Source organism: Haliotis rubra, unplaced genomic scaffold (assembly GCF_003918875.1).
Source record: "Haliotis rubra isolate DU_JTF1 unplaced genomic scaffold, ASM391887v1 Scf702, whole genome shotgun sequence".
Classification (NCBI taxonomy): domain Eukaryota; kingdom Metazoa; phylum Mollusca; class Gastropoda; order Lepetellida; family Haliotidae; genus Haliotis; species Haliotis rubra.
In genome coordinates this window covers 273,406-291,580 of record NW_025767416.1, presented here as the reverse complement: position 1 = coordinate 291,580, position 18,175 = coordinate 273,406, and the positions used below count along the sequence as shown (strand labels likewise).

The window sequence follows — 18,175 nt, the reverse complement described above, 5'->3', positions numbered from 1 at the left end:
CCACCAGTCCTGCCATCGTCAGCCCCTCCCACTATCCTCAGCTACTGACCCCCACCCAAATACCCGCCATGATGACCATCTGACGCCCATATTTGAACTGGTCACCTCGTACACTAAAGAGAAACAATACATGATGCCACAAGCTGACTGTTTCCTGTCATGCAGTAATCTCTTTCTCTTAGCCTTCCTAACACAAATGTCATTACAAAGCCTATCTGACAAAACCAAGATCGCTAAATGTACCGACCACATTGTAGTCTTAAACAGAAGCTTGTAAGTTCTGTCCAAGATACGGCATGTAAAAAGCTTAACAGAAGACAAGAAAAAAACAACTAAAAATTGCCCCAAAACTATACCTGAAATATTTCAAAATGAAAAAATATAGTTATATTATTATTATATCCATATAATTTCCTTAAATTAAAACAACTAACAACCATTAAAATTAACTATTTTTCATTATAATCTAGTTTGCTTCTTGAGTAGAGAGACACTGTAAACTACTAAATTCCATTCTCTTTAGAGTGGTATTTTTAGAGCAAAAAAGCAAGACCTACAGAGTGTAGACCATGTCTATGGTCCTAAAGATAGGGCTGGGACGGATACTCGCGTACTCGAATCCGGGTAGGGTACATCTGGATTCGAGTCCTATTTCTAGGAATCAAGTACACGGAAAGGGAGAGAACTCTGTACTGACAAGGGCAGATAATAACTTGTCTTTTTCATTATTGAAGTAACACACATTTACCTCATTAGTATTGTCCGATTAGTGGAAGTATAGTTTTAGGTTAGAGTTATACTGATTTTAACAGTACGTCAAGAGTTGCCTCCCTTTGACCAACCCATGACTTAGGTGTTTGACTGTGATGTGAAGAGTTATCTTCCTTGGTGTTAGAGGGCGTTACGTAACACCGCACTTACTGCTAGCACGGCGACCGCTGTCGGACACAAGGTTTTATGAAAACGACAAGAAGATTTCATGTTGCTGAACACCTGCAGGAAGTGTCAGCGGAGCTGCCGATCCCGCATCAGACTCTACAGCCACAGCCGGCACTGCAACACGACCACAGATTGACCTGGGTGCAGATTCACCATTGTCTCACGAGACAGAAGGATGCCAACAGCTTTATATTGATTATACAGATAAAGCCTAAGAACAGTTTTAATGTTGTATTGCCATCTATTCAAGTTTTCTATAATACTCTGTCAAATTGTGATTGAATATTCAGAAAGTTGACTGAAGCGCTGTGTATTCCTTACATTTCCGAGTACTCGATTCCGATTTGGGTAAGTACATTTGGGTACTCGATTCTGATTCGAGTAAGTACATTTGGGTACTCGATTCCATTTTTTCCTACCCGTCCCAGCCCTACCTGATGACATTGAGTTATAAAGGTTTCACTGAACACACTCAAGAGTAAAACTCTTTATACAACACATAATTAACCAACAAGACCATCGTGGAACTTGCTCTACTTCACTGACAGAGTAGAGATGTAAATAAGCATAGACTATTTCATTTCTAAGATCTGTTTTGGTCATGGATAGCTGAGTTAAACATAAATCTCTGTTTAATTAAGATGTCTTGCTGACAGTGTAATACTTTCAAGGTATAACATCATAGGAAAAATCAAAATAACAAGGAATTTAAGAGCATACACGAGGTTTAAGATGGCTCTGTTTTGCCAGTAGTGAGGTAGAAATCTAGGACTGGAAACTCTTCTTTATTGCAATGTTGGGGTAGACTTTCCTCCAGCCTTCCACGACCACGTTGTCCAGGCCGGCACAGAATGACACATCGAAGAACCGCAGCTTCTTACAGTTCTCCAGCACCCTGTGGCAATGACATCAGTGAGACAGGTCAGAGAGACATTGTAGTGAGACAGGTGAGTGAGACAGACAGGGCACTGAGACAGGTCAGAGAGACAGGGTAGTGAGACAGGTCAGAGAGACAGGGTAGTGAGACGGGCAGAAAGACAGGGCAGATAGACAGGTCAGAGAGACAGGGCACTGAGACAGGTCGGAGAGACAGGTCTGAGAGACAGGGTAGTGAGACAGGTCAGAGAGACATTGTAGTGAGACAGGTCAGAGAGACATTGTAGTGAGACAGGTCAGAGAGACAGGGTAGTGAGACAGGTCAGAGAGACAGGGTAGTGAGACAGGTCAGAGAGACAGGGTAGTGAGACAGGTCAGAGAGACAGGGCAGATAGACAGGGTAGTGAGACAGGTCAGAGAGACAGGGCACTGAGACAGGTCAGAGAGACAGGGTAGTGAGACATTGTAGTGAGACAGGGTAGTGAGACAGGTCAGAGAGACAGGTCAGAGAGACATTGTAGTGAGACAGGTGAGTGAGACAGACAGGGCACTGAGACAGGTCAGAGAGACAGGTCAGAGAGACAGGGTAGTGAGACAGGTGAGTGTGACAGGGCAGAGAGACATTGTAGTGAGACAGAGCAGAGAGACATTGTAGTGAGACAGGGCAGAGAGACAGGGTAGTGCAACAGAGCAGAGAGACAGGCAGAGAGATATTGTAGTGAGACAGGGTAGTGAGACAGAGCAGAGAGACATTGTAGTGAGACAGGGTAGTGAGACAGAGCAGAGATACATTTTAGTGAGACAGGGTAGTGAGACAGAGCAGAGAGACAGGGCAGAGAGATATTGCAATGAGACAGGGTAGTGAGACAGGGCAGAGAGATATTGTAGTGAGACAGGGCAGTGAGACAGGGTAATGCAACAGAGCAGAGAGACAGGACAGAGAGATAGGTTGTAGTGAGACAGGGTGAGACAGAGCAGAGAGACATTGTAGTGAGACAGGGCAGTGAGAAAGAGCAGAGAGACAGGGCAGAGAGATATTGCAATGAGACAGGGTAGTGAGACAGGGCAGAGAGATATTGTAGTGAGACAGGGCAGTGAGACAGGGTAGTGCAACAGAGCAGAGAGACAGGGCAGAGAGGTATTGCAGTGAGACAGGGTAGTGAGACAGAGCAGAGAGACATTGTAGTGAGACAGGGTAGTGAGACAGGGTAGTGCGACATAGCAGAGAGACAGGCAGAGAGATATTGCAGTGAGACAGGGTAGTGAGAAAGGGCAGAGAGATATTGTAGTGAGACAGGGTAGTGTGACAGAGCAGAGAGACAGGGCACAGAGACTGGGTAGTGAGACAGTGCAGAGTGACAGGGTAGTGAGACAGAGCAGAGAGACAGGGCAGAGAGATATTGTAGTGAGACAGGGCAGAAGAGACAGGGCAGAGAGATAATGCAGTGAGACAGGGCAGAGAGATATTGCAGTGAGACAGGGCAGAAGAGACAGGGCAGAGAGATAATGCAGTGAGACAGGGCAGAGAGATATTGTAGTGAGACAGGGTAGTGCGACAGGGCAGAGAGATATTGTAGTGAGACAGGGTAGGAGTGCGACAGAGCAGAGAAACATTGTAGTTAGACTGGGTAGTGAGACAGGGCAGAGAGACATTGCAGTGAGACAGGGTAGTGAGACAGGTCAGTGAGACAGGGTAGTGCGACAGGGCAGAGAGATATTGTAGTGAGACAGGGTAGTGCGACAGAGCAGAGAAACATTGTAGTGAGACTGGGTAGTGAGACAGGGCAGAGAGACATTGCAGTGAGACAGGGTAGTGAGACAGGTCAGTGAGACAGGGTAGTGCGACAGGGCAGAGAGATATTGTAGTGAGACAGAGGAGAGAGACATTGTAAGGAGACAGGGTTGTGAGACAGGGTTGTGAGACAGGGTAGTGAAACATGGTAGTGAGACAGCAGAGAGACATTGTAGTGAGACAGGGTAGTGAGACAGGGCAGTGAGACAGGGTAGTGCGACAGAGCAGAGAGACAGAGCAGAAATATTCTCATACATATATAATGTTAATTACACCTTGTGAAACACGAAACATACAACTCTAAAACGTATATTTATTGTATACAACACATCAATGACAGAAGACATAAGATATAAGTAACATGTGGTCAGGTGTTATCTTCATCTTCAAAAATATGCATTACCTTACAGCTGCATCAGCTGTTACCTCCCTTGTGCCCAGAATGTCCAGCTGTTCCAGATTGGCCAAGTTCTTAGCTATGGCCAGAAGGTCCACATCACATACAGTCCTGCAGTGATAACAAACATTATACATAACATATTGCTGCTGACTATGGTCAAAACTTATTTCCATGTTTAGGGGCTCAAGAAACCAGTGACTGACACAGTGAGCATCATGGAATTCTGTCAGAGTACAATAACAACAAGTCATCAAGTGTAACCACTGAATCATGCCGTCGCCCTTGAGAAGAAGAAAGATCTACGACACAAAATTACAATAATTTTGACAAAGATTCATCACAAGCAAAGGAGAAAACGGTACAAAATATTTCATTTCAGAAAGCAAAGTATTTTTAACATATGGCTTTCACTGTATAGTTTAATAATTATATGTGAAATAAGTATACATACAGACATAATAAGTTTATTACCTCTGAAACATCTTATGATGCCACAATGTTGAAATAGGTCAACTGGACCAAATATATCCAAAATATATACTACTCCAAAGACGTTAAACAACTATAAATTTTTTCCTAAGGGACCGTTCATAATTTATGGCTAGGGGGGTGATGATGATTGTAAGGGGGGTCACCCATTTTGCTCTGGGAAGGTAGGGGGGTCATCAATTTGTACACATGTTTTAGGGGGGTCATCAATTTTGTACATAAAAATATTTAAAAATTAGGCTTACAAAATATGGGAAGGGGAGGGGGGTCATTGATTTTGTACATCCAGTGGGGGTCAGTCACATTGTACATGCTTCTCCATAAAAATCATCATCATCCCCCTAGTCCTAAATTATGAATGGTCCCTCAGGTTAACCTGTTAATAGTCACAAGGAAAACATTAGGTTGTTCTTCAGCTTCTTCTCAACAGGATAAATATGACAATGTATGCTGGGTACCTGTTGGCAGTGAGGAAGAGCTTGCGTAGTTTCTTACACTTCTCCACTAGGCTGACGAGACACCCAGTGCTGGAGTGGAGGTCAGTGCTGCAAGACAAGTGAGTGAGTGAGTGAGGTATTGTTTATTCCAGCTGTATTTGGGTGGTTTGTATATATTCAAAACTGGACCAGACGAACCACTGTTACTGAGAGTACGGCCAACTGAGTCAGTGAGTGTGTGAGTGAGTGAGTTTACTGTTTTATCTCAACACCGCTTATCTCCCTTTGTTACAAAAGCTGCTCACTGAAATAGGGAAATGGTGTCAACACATAGTCAGACATATATTTTTGTCCAAAGACTATTTCACTAACCAACCCTGTTGGTCCAAAACATACCACCAGCCTATATGCTGACAAGGTAAGTTTCCAACCCTGTTGGTCCAAAACATACCACCAGCCTATATCCAGCTCCTCCAATTCAAAGCAGTTGTTTGCAATAGCTTGAAGTCCGATGTATGAGATCTTTCGAGAACGCCAGAGATCAAGAGATCGTAGTTTCCTGGAAACAAACAAATAAAAGACACATCAAAACTTATTTACGTCACTACTGTCATGACTACTAGCATAAAATCTTTTTAAACCAAGTATATTTACATTTCACATTATAAGTCATGCGTGTGATGGGGCCGCATGAGTAGGACTGGTTCAACACTTGGTCAGAAATGTACAAACAATGAGGATTTTCTTTTCTTTTACTATCTTTGGATGGTATTAAAATGGCATTCTAGCACAACATATTGTGATACTTGATTCTGATTGGCTGAGAGCTCATCAAAATCGTAACTAAATGGCAGTTTAAGGACCGCTACTTAAAGCAACCGATTAACAGCGTATGAATACAATGAACGCGTTGACCTTCTTGTTTGTTTGTTTGTTTATGTGTTTGGTTTTTTAAGTTACATTTAGTGGTCTTAAATGAACGATAAAGGACCACAAAATTGAAAACAGAGTAACTTTATCTTCTAAATATATACTATTGCTGCATGGGAAGTCTGTCTTCCACATGCACTAGGCTGTTGTGTTTGGGTGTTTGAATCAAACATGGTGTTGGTGTGTTTCAGCACCCATGTTTTTTGTTTTTGACAATGTTTCATTTCACTCAAACTCAACGAATATTGAATCAGTTGCTTCACTGTAAAATCTAACACTTTGTTTAAAGTGCCCATTAAACACACAAAAGTTGCATTTACCTTAGAGTATAAAAGATCTCACCAAGTTTAAGTTTATATATGACTATCAAATTTTATGGTGTTCCCATGCTTTTTGTTTGTAGCATATAACAAGAGTGAAAAAGATTCTTTGTTCCCTTTCCTTGTTGAAAAACGTATCAACAAAAACAAATAAAGATACAAAATCTTGGCATTTGTTTCACATTTCTCAGCATTAGCTGATTTTTATACTTATCCTGACTCATGATCTTTTACTTATCTCCCTTTCCTTTCGAATGGTAGTGGAACACTTGAATCCCTTTACTGTTTGCGCGGGAAAAGGGCAAAAGGGAGGTAACTGGTGGGTGAGTGTATCTTTATGTCCGCTTCGGGAACTTCAAGGGATTCAAGTGTTCCACTACCATTCGCAAGGGAAAGGGAGATAAGCAAAAGATCATGAGTCAGGATAAGAAAAAATTTAATTACTATGAAATATACACAATCATGACAATAATTCTTAAACATTGCTTTAAGCGGTGTACAATTTGATTAAGAAAGGGTTTAATGTATTGATTTTGAGGGTATTTTTTCGAAATTTTACTGTACATTAACCAATTATTGATATGAGAACACTACAATAATAATGAGTGTCATGAAGGAATACTGTACTTTGAGAACTTCCCCAGAGCAGCAGCAACATCGTCGTGACTGGAGATGCGGCTACAGGAGCCGATGTTTAGGTGCTGGAGATCGGGACAGGAACTGCAGCAGAGTTAGAGAGTAAGAATAATACTGAGGCACAGGTAGGGCTTCATTGTGGGGTTGCCTGGAGTTAGTTCCACTCTGCGCTATCCCACCGCCTCCTTAGAGAGTAAGAAATACATATTTCTAATAGGGCGTGTATATTAGGGAGGGTGAGGGGCAGTGGGGTCTAGTGTTTAAAGCATCTGCTCGTCAAGCAGAAGACCCGGGTTTGATTCCCCACATGGGTACAATGTGTGATGCCCATTTCTGGTGTCCCTCGCCGTGATATTGCTGGAATATTGCTAAAAGCAGCAAAAAATTAACTCACTCACTATTAGGAAGGGGGTATTATACCTCACAAGTGTTAACATGTGAGGTGAGGTAATTGGGTTTAACGTCGTGCTTGAGAATATTTCGCTCATATGACGACGTGCATGCATGTGTATGTGTATGTGTGGCTGCTTGTACTAGCCCAGACTGAAGCTGGTTTTATAGTGCTAGCCAAATGAGATACCATGCCGCAGTGGAGCATGAATACCCCACTCAGACACATTATACTGACTCCGAGCCGACCAGTCCTTGTTGTACCCATTAATGCCGAGCGCCAGACAGGGACCAACAAGTACCATATTTTAACGTCTTTTGGTATGACGCATTCGGGGATCAAACCTGCGACCTTCCGCTCTCCGGGCGGAGGCATTTACCACTACACCACGGAGGCGGTCACATCTGTAAGTACTTATCAGAACATACATCAGTATTAAACAACGACCCCTTGATTGAGAACTGTTATCTACAGAGTATAAAAGGAATTCTTTTGCAAACATTGCCATAGAGTAAAGTATGGCTACATTATCCAATTAGGATCGTCAGAATTTTGGGTATTCTGGTTATACAAAGTTATACAGGTAATTTCTGATCCTGAAATGGAAGGCGTTGCAGATTAATGAAATCTTTTGTTGTGAGCATTATATGACGTCCACAAAAAACAAAAGTGTATATGCATTTATGGATGGAAAAACTTGGTGGCAACAAGGTCAAAAGGTAACGGTCGAGATAATTAATTGTGTGAACTCCTTGAACAAATTCAGTTTCACTGGTTCAGCAGTTGAGCAATTTGTTTTGCCATGGAAAGTCAATTAAATAAGCAGAGGTCTGTGCAGTCATGAATTATGGTAAATATGTTTATATGAGAACATGTCATAATGAACCGACGGCTATAACAAACTGTTTTCTTTCCCCTGACATTTGCTCTTAGTTTTAGTTGAATTGCATATAGCGAACTACTGTTAAAACGAACTAAATTACAGGTCCCTCTAAATTTGTTATAACTGCAGTTAGCTGAGCAGATATACAGTGATGTCTACAGATAAAAACCATATACTACTGACTATATGATGTTGAGAAGTGGGGTCAGTTCCACGAAGGTTCGGTACAGATTCAACTTCTGCAGCTTGGTAATCTTGGTCAGTTCCATCATGCAAAATGTAATTTTCTGAGTAAAATTGATATTTTATACTTATCCTGACTCATGCTCTTTTGCTTGTCCCCTTCCTCTTGCGAACATAGTGGAACACTTGTATCTCCTTAATTGAAGCTCCCTTCAATGTAAAATCACTAATTGGTACTCACCCACGAGTTACCTCCCCTGCCGTAAGCGCGGGAACAGGTGTCGCCACCCTCTGGCCTCATGCTTCACTCTCTCCTGATTTTGCGAGCCCAACACTTGAATTTACAGGGAAATCCAAAGTGTTATGTGGGGAGGATGGGAGGGCTAACCTCATGAGTCAGGATAAGTATAAAATATCAATTTTACTCAGAAAATTACATATTTTTCCTTATCCTGACTCATGCTCTTTTGCTTGTAGAATCCACCGGAGAGGTGGTGGGTAAACAGAATACTTTGGATTAATTAGTGATTTAAGTAAGTGATATTGTAATAACCCCTGCGGGAACTTCATAAGGCATTGAGACTTAGGATATTTCCTTATAATAAGCCATAGATATATACACTATAAGTGGGGTATTACCTTACTAATATACTGATATATCAATATATATATATAAACTGCTACTCTAACGTAGCTGTACACTGAATATAACTCAGTATGAGCTTAAGGTTGAATAACCTAAGCTAAATATGTACATAGCCCTAGAACTCCATGGAGTTATAAGCTAGTGAATATATGTATCATATATCTAATAATCTCGTGGGGGTGAATATTAACGCCTACGAGGGACTGTCAATTGCTGAGCGAGGACCAAAGGACCGAAATGATGAATGCCAGAGACGTCCTCGGTGGTGATATCTCTGAGATAGTGATTAGCAAACACCATGTTAGATTTCCAAAAGCATCCTTCCATAATTGTATTCAATGAACAGTTACCATGAAGGGCGAGGGTGGATGCCAATGCCCTGATTTCATGGGGATTTGATGCTGTTGGAGGGTCCAGTCCTGCTGCCTTATAGGCGCGTAAAATGACAGTTCTTATCCATATTGATATGGTGGTACGAGAGACTTCTGTCTGATTTGTAGGCGATAACGGGATGAACAATCTTCTGAGCGATCTTCGCCTTGTTTTGGAACGACGTAAATAGATTATGAGAGCTCGTACTGGGCATAGAGATAAGTCCAATGTATCTTGAGATCCAAGAATTGAGGATAGCGCAGGGATGTGAAATAACCTGTCTGGTTGACCTGGTAGTTGATTTTTAGCGATGAAATCCCATCTTAATCCCAGGTGCGCTGTCTTTTGATTTTCATCAAACTGTATCCTCTCATAATCTAGAGCATGAATTTCAGATATTCTGGCTGCCGTGGCTAGCGATAACAGGAAGACTGTTTTCTGTGAGAGAAATTCAAACGTTGTCGATTCCAATGGTTCGTAATCCTCACTTGTGAGGTGTCGTAAAACTACATTCAGATCCCAAGCTGGGGCGTGGAATTTCCGCTTTTGGTCCTCCAATCGGAAAGCACGTAGTAAGGCCAGTAACTCTGGTGTTCTTGTTAATTTAACACCCGTTCTCATAGAAATCACAGAACTAAGCGCGGCAAGATATGTTGACAATGTCGAGCCTTTTAAATGTTTGTTTTGCCGTAAGTAACACAAATAGTCTGCCACTTGAGGATGCGTAGCATCTCTCGCTGTAAAACCCTTGTTTGTTGCATAATTTTCGAAACTTTGCCACTTGTCATCGTACAAGTTACGCGTTGAGTATCGTAAGGCAAGCGTGACCGCTTTTGCCGCCCTGGTAGAATATCCTCTCTTGTTTAAACACATTTTAATACAGTCCATACGTGAAGTTTGAATACTTCTGGGTTTCTGTGCACCTGTTTGGTGTGAGGATGTATTAACAGGTTTGCGCGCTTGGGTAGTTCTAGTGCCGGTTGACCGATATCTTGTATTAAGGCGGGAAACCACGTTCTGGCCGGCCAATAGGGCGCGACCAAAGTGAGTTGTAGGCTCTGCGTTTGGTTGATTTTCTGTAATACTAGAGGTATTATTGCTGGGGGCGGAAACGCGTACGCATTGAGGCCTTCCCATGAAATGCTTAGAGCGTCTGTTGCCCATGCTTGTGGGTCTGGCACTGGTGACACGAATGTCGGTAGTTGATTGTTGAACCTTGTGGCGAATAGATCTACTAGCGGCGCTCCTATTTGCTTGATTATCTGTGCAAATATCTCTGTATTGAGCATCCATTCTGTCGGCGACGGTAGATGTGGCCGAGAGAGTGCGTCTGCTAGTATATTCCTGGCTCCGGGAATGTGGCATGCTTTGACATGTAGATTTAGATCTTGGATTAATTCGAACAGTTGAAAGGTTAAATTCAAAAGGTTCGGCGATCTCGTTGAGCCTTGTCTGTTCACATAAAACGCCACTGTCGAGTTGTCGGTATGTATCATCAGGTGCGCATTCTGTAGAATGTTGCTCCAATGTCTTATGGCGTTGATTACAGCTTTCATCTCTAATGCGTTTATGTGGAGTTTGCTTTCTAGCTGAGTCCATAACCCTGATGCCGTCCGGTTGGAGAGATGAGCTCCCCAACCTTGGAGCGACGCGTCTACATATAGATGGGTCTTGAATTCCTGCTCTGCTAAACAAATCCCTTCGCAGACATTCGATTTCTTTGTCCACCATAATAGATGAGGTCTGAGATGTATCGGTAGACTGAATGGTTGTAGGTCGTCGAGATGTGTATTGACGAAGACCTGTAACGGACGTAACTGTAATCTGCCTATGACTGTCAAGTCTTGGGCTGATGTTAGAAGACCTAGTAAGCTCTGCCATTGTCGAAGTGGTAGCGGTGACAGTAGAGCTGGTGGAATGATCTGTTGGATCTTGAGCCAACGGTCTTCTGGTACGACTATACGGTTGAGATTGGTGATAAATCGGATTCCTAGGAATTGCAGATCTTGCGATGGTACTAGGTCCGACTTGTGTAAGTTTACTAACCATCCCAGCTGTGTTAGTAGCTTTATGATGTAGTTTAACTGTAGTTTGAGATGCTGTGGATCTTGATCTACTTGTATCCCGTCGTCGAGGAAGAACGCACTGCGTGAGCCCTTTGACGATGTAGATAGATAACAATCGGTTTCGCTATCCTCGTGAATAACCATGGGGCTGATGCTATTCCGAATGGGAGTACTTTCCACTGGTAATGTAACCCGCCTAGCGTAAACCGAAGGTATTTCCTGGATTCGGGATGTATTGGGATGTGCAGATAAGCATCTTGTAGATCTATACTGCCCATGTAGTCCATGGGGCTTAATCATCTGCCGTAGCTGCGGTAGATGTATCATAGTGAACCTGGGTGGTTTGTTTAAGTAAGTCTTGTTGAAGAAGCTCATGTTGTAAATGAGTCTGTATTTCTCCTTGGAGTTCTTCTTGGGTACTAGGAAAACTGGGGAGTAGAAACCTGGTTCGATGTTTCCTTGCTCTATTACTTCTATGGCCTGCTTGGTTAGGAGTAATGTAACCGCCTCTTAACTTTAGTAGTTGTTGTGCCTCTACCCTCGAACTTGTGAGGGTTGACTGTTAGTGGAGGCTTGGCCTGTAGTGGGATACAAAACCGCTGCTTGAAGAATGTTGGAGACATAGGTGTCTTGAAGTATTCCCCAGTTTTCCCAGTGTAGTTGAAGACGCCCACCCACTTGTGACGGTTGTACTGGAACGGCTGGGGTGGAAGACTCCAGTCGTTCAACCTGTCTTTCAGCGCTTATAGTTGCGGGAACCTCTGGGTGTCCTGCCTCGCCCTGACCCTCCTCTATAGTTGCCATATGGGCTTACTTTAAAAGAATCTCTTCCCCTGAACTGGCAATCTTCCTGTCTCTAGCTCTTTGTAGGCCCGTGAATTTAGATCTCCCTGAGTATCTTTGTGAAGTCTGTCGAATGACACTGGCTAGCGCGGTCCATCGATTTAATCATCAGGACTTCTAGAATCCTTGGTGACTTCTTTGGAGACTGTGTCTATTCCTCCGTCAAATATGGATGGGGAAGACCACGGGCTGTATATAGTGGAGCTGTAAAGTTCTCACCCCAGTTGCAGGAAGCTAGGAGGCCTTGACGACGAGCTAAGGTCAGTGCTGCTGAGACAGACGCCAGATGATCTGTTAAAAACTGCTGGTCCTTCTTTTGCATCAGTAGGGCCGAGTAAATCATTCTGTCATCTTCAGAGGTCGTGTTCAAATCTGGAGATAAGTGTCTCATTTATTGTTCTAGATCTATTTAGACCGAAGAACATATACTTCGGCCATGGTTTCTATCTGAACCAATTTCCGATCATCAATCTTGTAGTACTTGTTCTTGGCATCGGAGATCAGCTTATAGTTCTCATCGATGTCTTGGCGCTTTGAAGAAGGGTTCCATATTATGCGGAGAACTTCTTGGCGCTGAAATTTGGCAGATGTGGCGCCTGAACCTTTGTGGCTTTGTTAAATGCTGTATCTAGGTTCTGAGGTACCGCCGCAATCGGGTCGATTGGGGTAGTGTAATAGCATCTCAAGCCATCTTCTTTCATCAGATAAGTCTGCTTTTATTGCCACTTTTGAAGGTGATGAGAGATCTAGATTATTGACCATCCAATATCTTATCTCTGCATCTGAGAAAATAATTCCTCCATCATCTTCCATTCCATCATCATAGATAAGAGGTTGTTGCTCTTCTGATGTAGGGCTGTGTGGCTCTATCTCTATATCGCTTGACGCTTGTGGAGATCTAGTTGTAGGCTTATGTGCAGACCCGTGAGGTGATCGACGGGTGATCGGGCGAGGTGATCGCCTTGGTGATCTATATCGATAGGTTGACCTTCTTGGCGATCTATGAGGGGACTGATAGCTTCACGGGCTCTTGTGTAGTCCCTTGCTGATCTTTTAGATGAAGACGATCTGGGTTCAGGTGTCCTTCGCTAACGCCTTCGCTGCTTCAGATGTCCGTCCTGGGGAACGATGATATGACCTTCGCCGGGCTTCATGCGTGGTGGTCTGGTGATCAGATTCCATATCTGAGTATGACGCCAAGAAGGTGATGATTCTTCCCGCCGGCTGGGCCTTCGCCGAAGGCTGTACATCTGGGTCCTTCGTCGAGGTGGTCTGTGACTTCCTTCGGGCTGCATTGTCGCGGCTGCTACGCTGACAGATGGTGCCCTGGGGTGCTGTTCACGCTTGGAGCCTTCGCTGGCTGGCTCGGACCCTGGGATGGCTGCTTCTCCAGTCTATAGTGGCCTTCCATCATAATCATGATCTGTTTCATAAGATCGCTTTGGGATGATCTGCGACGTAGTAGATGGTGCCCTTTCTGCTGTGTTAGCGGTGGGGCCCTCAGCGATCTCGCCTGACATCAGTGTAGAGGCATCAGGCTGCTTGTTGATCTCTGCTGACGCCACTGTCGCTGTCACTGGTCGCCTTCTGTGGCGTATGTCGGGTATGATGATCGGCTGGTCATCGTGAGGCCCAATTCTGCTGCTGGAACGATCTCGCCTGAGAAAGTTCTCGATGACTTCGTAGATTTCCCTTTGGAGGAAGACGCTGCCCTGGGGGTACGGTCTGCGCGCTGAGAAGACGCTGAGGCCCTCTTGACTTTGTCTGCGATGACTGGATGTCTGGAGAGGCCGGTCGCTTCTTAGAGGTGACGGACTGCATCCCACGCCCCTCTTCCGATGGGGTCTCAAGCAGAACACCAGACGGAGGGGATCACTCGACAGCAGTTGACTGGATGGGCAATCCGGACGTGATCGCCCATGTCTACACCTAGTTTGCGTGACCTATCTGCAACACGCCTCAAGACGCAAAGATGGTATTTATCAAAGGCAGAATTGGTTAAATTTATGCAGTAACTGCAACGTGAGTCAAACGCACAAGGCGTAGTACAACTAGGGCATACCACATGCGGATCCGCGAGCGAAAACGTAATCTACAAATAGTACAGTTTTTCATCAATGTAAAACTAGCTGAACAATCACTTAACTCACGGGAATAAACAGTAGAAATAATGATTAATTATTAACGCAAATAACTGAAGGATACTAGCTATACCTTTATAGTAAACTATAAAAGGTAACTAACTAAGAAAACCAAAGGATATAGTGTGTAAGGAGACACAGGCGCTCTCACATCCTGCTCACTGGGCTTAAGAAGGAGAGAGTGAAGCATGAGGCCAGAGGGTGGCGACACCTGTTCCCGCCACGGCAGGGAGGTAACTCGTGGGTGAGTACCAATTAGTGATTTTACATTGAAGGGAGCTTCAATTAAGGAGATACAAGTGTTCCACTATGTTCGCAAGAGGAAGGGACAAGCAAAAGAGCATGAGTCAGGATAAGGAAAAATCATTTCTGGTGTCCCCGGACGTGATGTTGCTGGAATATTGCTAAAAGCGGCGTAAAACCAAAACTCAGTCAGTCAGTCAGTCAGTCAAAGTGCAATGGTCAGATAAGGTCAATTAGTGAAAAACAGAATGTTTTCAGCTCCATAGCTAACTACACAATCACCACATTTCATTATATTTTGAACAGTATTTTGAACATACGGAGTAAGAGCTTTCAGAATAGTCAAAGTGCAAAGGTCAAATCAAGGTTAAAATTTAAATGTCTTGAAAACAGACCATAGATTTTGAGACCTACTACCTTTGACACAGGCACTAAAAATTTATACGAACCTGTAGAGGTTATGAATTCTTTGAAGAAAGTCCTCCTTGGGGTACATATAAGCATTAAAATGTCCACTTTAAATCCTACGAAAGTTGTAACTATATTTTCCAAAAAAATATTTACAAAACAAAAAACTTATTTTGTCTTGTGAGACCACCCTTACAGGGCCTCACCGGACCCCCTACAGCCAAGAGCAGGTAACTCTTGCTGTCTACCTCGTACGAACACCACGCACGTCTATTCAACAGAACGACAGCATGAAAAGTGAGGTACGAGGTAGACGGCGAGAGAGTTTTTTGTTTTGTAAATATTTTATTGAAAAATATAGTTACAACTGTCGTAGGATTTAAAATGGACATTTTAATGCTTATATGTACCCCAAGGAGGACTTCTGAAAAAGAATCAGCACACGGTGTACAAAAACTAATGGGTAATGACCATAAATAGCTACTGTATTTCAATATGGCAGCCAAGGTGCTATCTCTGTATCTGTGGGTGTCTGTCTGTCAGTGTGTGTATATGTGTGCATGTGTGTACACAAGTACACTAACATTACTTTCATAGTGCAGCCCACTGAGATACCATACCACAATTCTAACATGGATACCCAACCAGACACATTTTACTGATCGACCAGGTAATGCAGCAGGATAGCAATAAACACCATCTTTTATATTTCAAGGACTAAAGAAGGCAGCAATCAATACACCAACCTTCCTCTCGAGGCAGACTCTATGCACTGTAGGGGCGGTGGGGTAGCCCAGTGGTTAAAGTGTCAGCTTGTCACGACAAAGACACGCGTTTGATTCCCAACATGGATACAATGTGTGAAGCCCATTTCTGGTGTCCCCCAACTGTGATCTTGCTCGAATATTGCAAAAAGCGGCATAAAACCACCCTCACTCACTCCACTGGACCACACAGGGTGTCTACTATCAATTATCAACAACATGTGTGTACCTACCTGTAAGTTGCGGACAGTTTTCTGCGATCAGGCTAAGATATTCACCAGTCACAAACTGACAGCAAGACAGACCCAAACTGGACAATGTCTGCCCACAGACACCAAGAAATCTAAGAAATAAATAAATAAATTATTCAGCATGTTTATTGTTTACATGAAAAATACAAAAACATAATCACTGACATTGAATTTTTCATTCAATACTGACCTGTAAATCCCAAAAAGATAGATAGTAAAACTTTCTGCTATTATTCACCCTTTTACAACAAAGTTTGTTTGTTTAACACAGCACTCAGGAATATTTAAGCTGTAAAGAGACGGTCTGTAAATAATCAAGCCTTGACCAGACAATCCCGTGATCAACATCATTCGATACTTTCTCGACGTATCATGTCCCCACTGGTGGTGGTCCGATTAATTGAAATAATCGAAGATTGGTCGCAGTGACTAAACGACCAAGCAATCGATCATAATTTCTCATAATCGAACACAAACAATTCTGGAACACTTGTTTGCATTAACAATATTTTTCACAAGGTTGGTTTTGTCTGTTACATTTCATGACCACTACAAGCTCGTTCCAAGTCATGGTTGAATTTATCTTCAAGACTCCAAGAAATTAATGTTCCTAACCTACTAGTCATCCTTTAAAGATGTGAAATTTGCCAATCCCTTTTGTGCAATTTGCAAAAACACCAAAGAACTACAGGGTTTTTTCTTTATTTTTTTTGTCCAGTAACAAAAAATAATCAGGAACATTTCATAAATGACGCTAACCAATTATTTTCGATGATTGATCGGTTGTAATGAACCAATCATCAATTATGAGATTTTGACCAATTCCCAGCACTAGTCCCCACTATATATCAGACTGTCCCTAACAGTACCCCACTGCCTGACCTTGTTAATGCTATAGTGGAGATCGGGCCGTTCTTGCCACACCAGGACAGGTTGAGCCTCTGTATCATGTAACACCGACACTGTAGACTGTCTAACACCTCATCCGATACCTGCAACAGACACTTCACATAATTCCTCTAATTGAGAGGATTTCTACCATCTCAGTATCACTTCAGAGAAAATTGTGTTTGACCTTTTTGTATTATACCGGTTGTCGAGGATGAATTTCACTTTTGCCTCGCGTGTCCATTTTACGTCTTTTCATGCTGTCGTTCTGTTGAAAAGACGTAAAATGAAAAGTCTACTCTACAAAGAAACTTCATACAAGTCATCTTGTTATTCCATGTCATGTTGCTATGCTGTGATGTCATAAGATAATGAAACATTATACTGTTCAAAACATTATCACTTCAACTGACCAATCACCAGTGTGAACACACACAAAGCACATGTAGAAATATCGGAAAGTGATTGAATCTGATCTATTACTATGTGTGATATGTATCCATCATCCACCAGATTGTCTTGAAATTATTCCGAGTAAAGACATTGATTATTGTCAGATATAAACTATAGCTGCCTTAGAACGGATACCAACATAGCTCTTCAAGCAAGATGTACATCACATCAAAAGACTGATAACTGAATCAGAAACTGTATCTATAGTTACCTGGGGCCAGTGTGGCTGCAGGTTGACCTCAGTATACAGAAGGGGGTCGTAGCAGTGCTGTCGCAGCAACCTGTACATAAACACAACCAAATCTCAGGACCGCCCCATGGTGGTGTAGTGGTTAGAGCGTCCGCCCGGAGAGCGGAAGGTCGCGGGTTTGATCGCCGACCATGTCATACCAAAAGACGTTAAAATATGGTACTTGTTGGTCCCTGCCTGGCGCTCGGCATTAATGGGTACAACAAGGACTGGTCGGCTCGGAGTCAGTATAATGTGTCTGAGTGGGGTATTCATGCTTCACTGCGGCATGGTTTCTCAGTGGGCTAGCACTATAAAACCAGTTTCAGTCTGGGCTAGTACAAGCAGCCGCACATACACATACACACGCTTGCACGTCGTCATATGAGCGAAATATTCTCAAGCACGACGTAAAACCCAATTTCACCTCACCTCACCTCACCTCACCAAATCTCAGTTACATTAGTCAGGGTGTATCAGAGAATAGAGACCTGTAATGTTACTGATAATATCTCTACTTTTGCATGATGGGTGGTGGGGTAGCCTAGTGGTTAAAAGCGTCGCTCGTCATGGCAAAGACTCGGATTCGATTCCC

The 18,175-nt window shown here is 43.1% G+C and overlaps 1 protein-coding gene across 1 annotated transcript in view; it reads right to left on the bottom strand.

Moving 5' to 3' along the window:
* Window positions 1-585: 585 nt before the first annotated feature.
* Window positions 586-18,175, bottom strand: part of LOC124258914 (F-box/LRR-repeat protein 4-like) — a 31,884-nt gene continuing 14,294 nt past the window's right edge. Inside the window, exons 10-19 of the mRNA XM_046692978.1 lie at window positions 17,563-17,632; window positions 16,893-17,002; window positions 15,993-16,102; window positions 15,005-15,018; window positions 8,277-8,380; window positions 6,811-6,903; window positions 5,385-5,492; window positions 4,955-5,041; window positions 4,011-4,115; window positions 586-1,834 (exon numbers count right to left, since the gene is read on the bottom strand). Of these exons, the coding sequence (XP_046548934.1) occupies window positions 1,705-1,834; window positions 4,011-4,115; window positions 4,955-5,041; window positions 5,385-5,492; window positions 6,811-6,903; window positions 8,277-8,380; window positions 15,005-15,018; window positions 15,993-16,102; window positions 16,893-17,002; window positions 17,563-17,632 (931 nt within the window). The 3' untranslated portion in view covers window positions 586-1,704. The remainder of the gene's footprint in view (window positions 1,835-4,010; window positions 4,116-4,954; window positions 5,042-5,384; window positions 5,493-6,810; window positions 6,904-8,276; window positions 8,381-15,004; window positions 15,019-15,992; window positions 16,103-16,892; window positions 17,003-17,562; window positions 17,633-18,175) is intronic.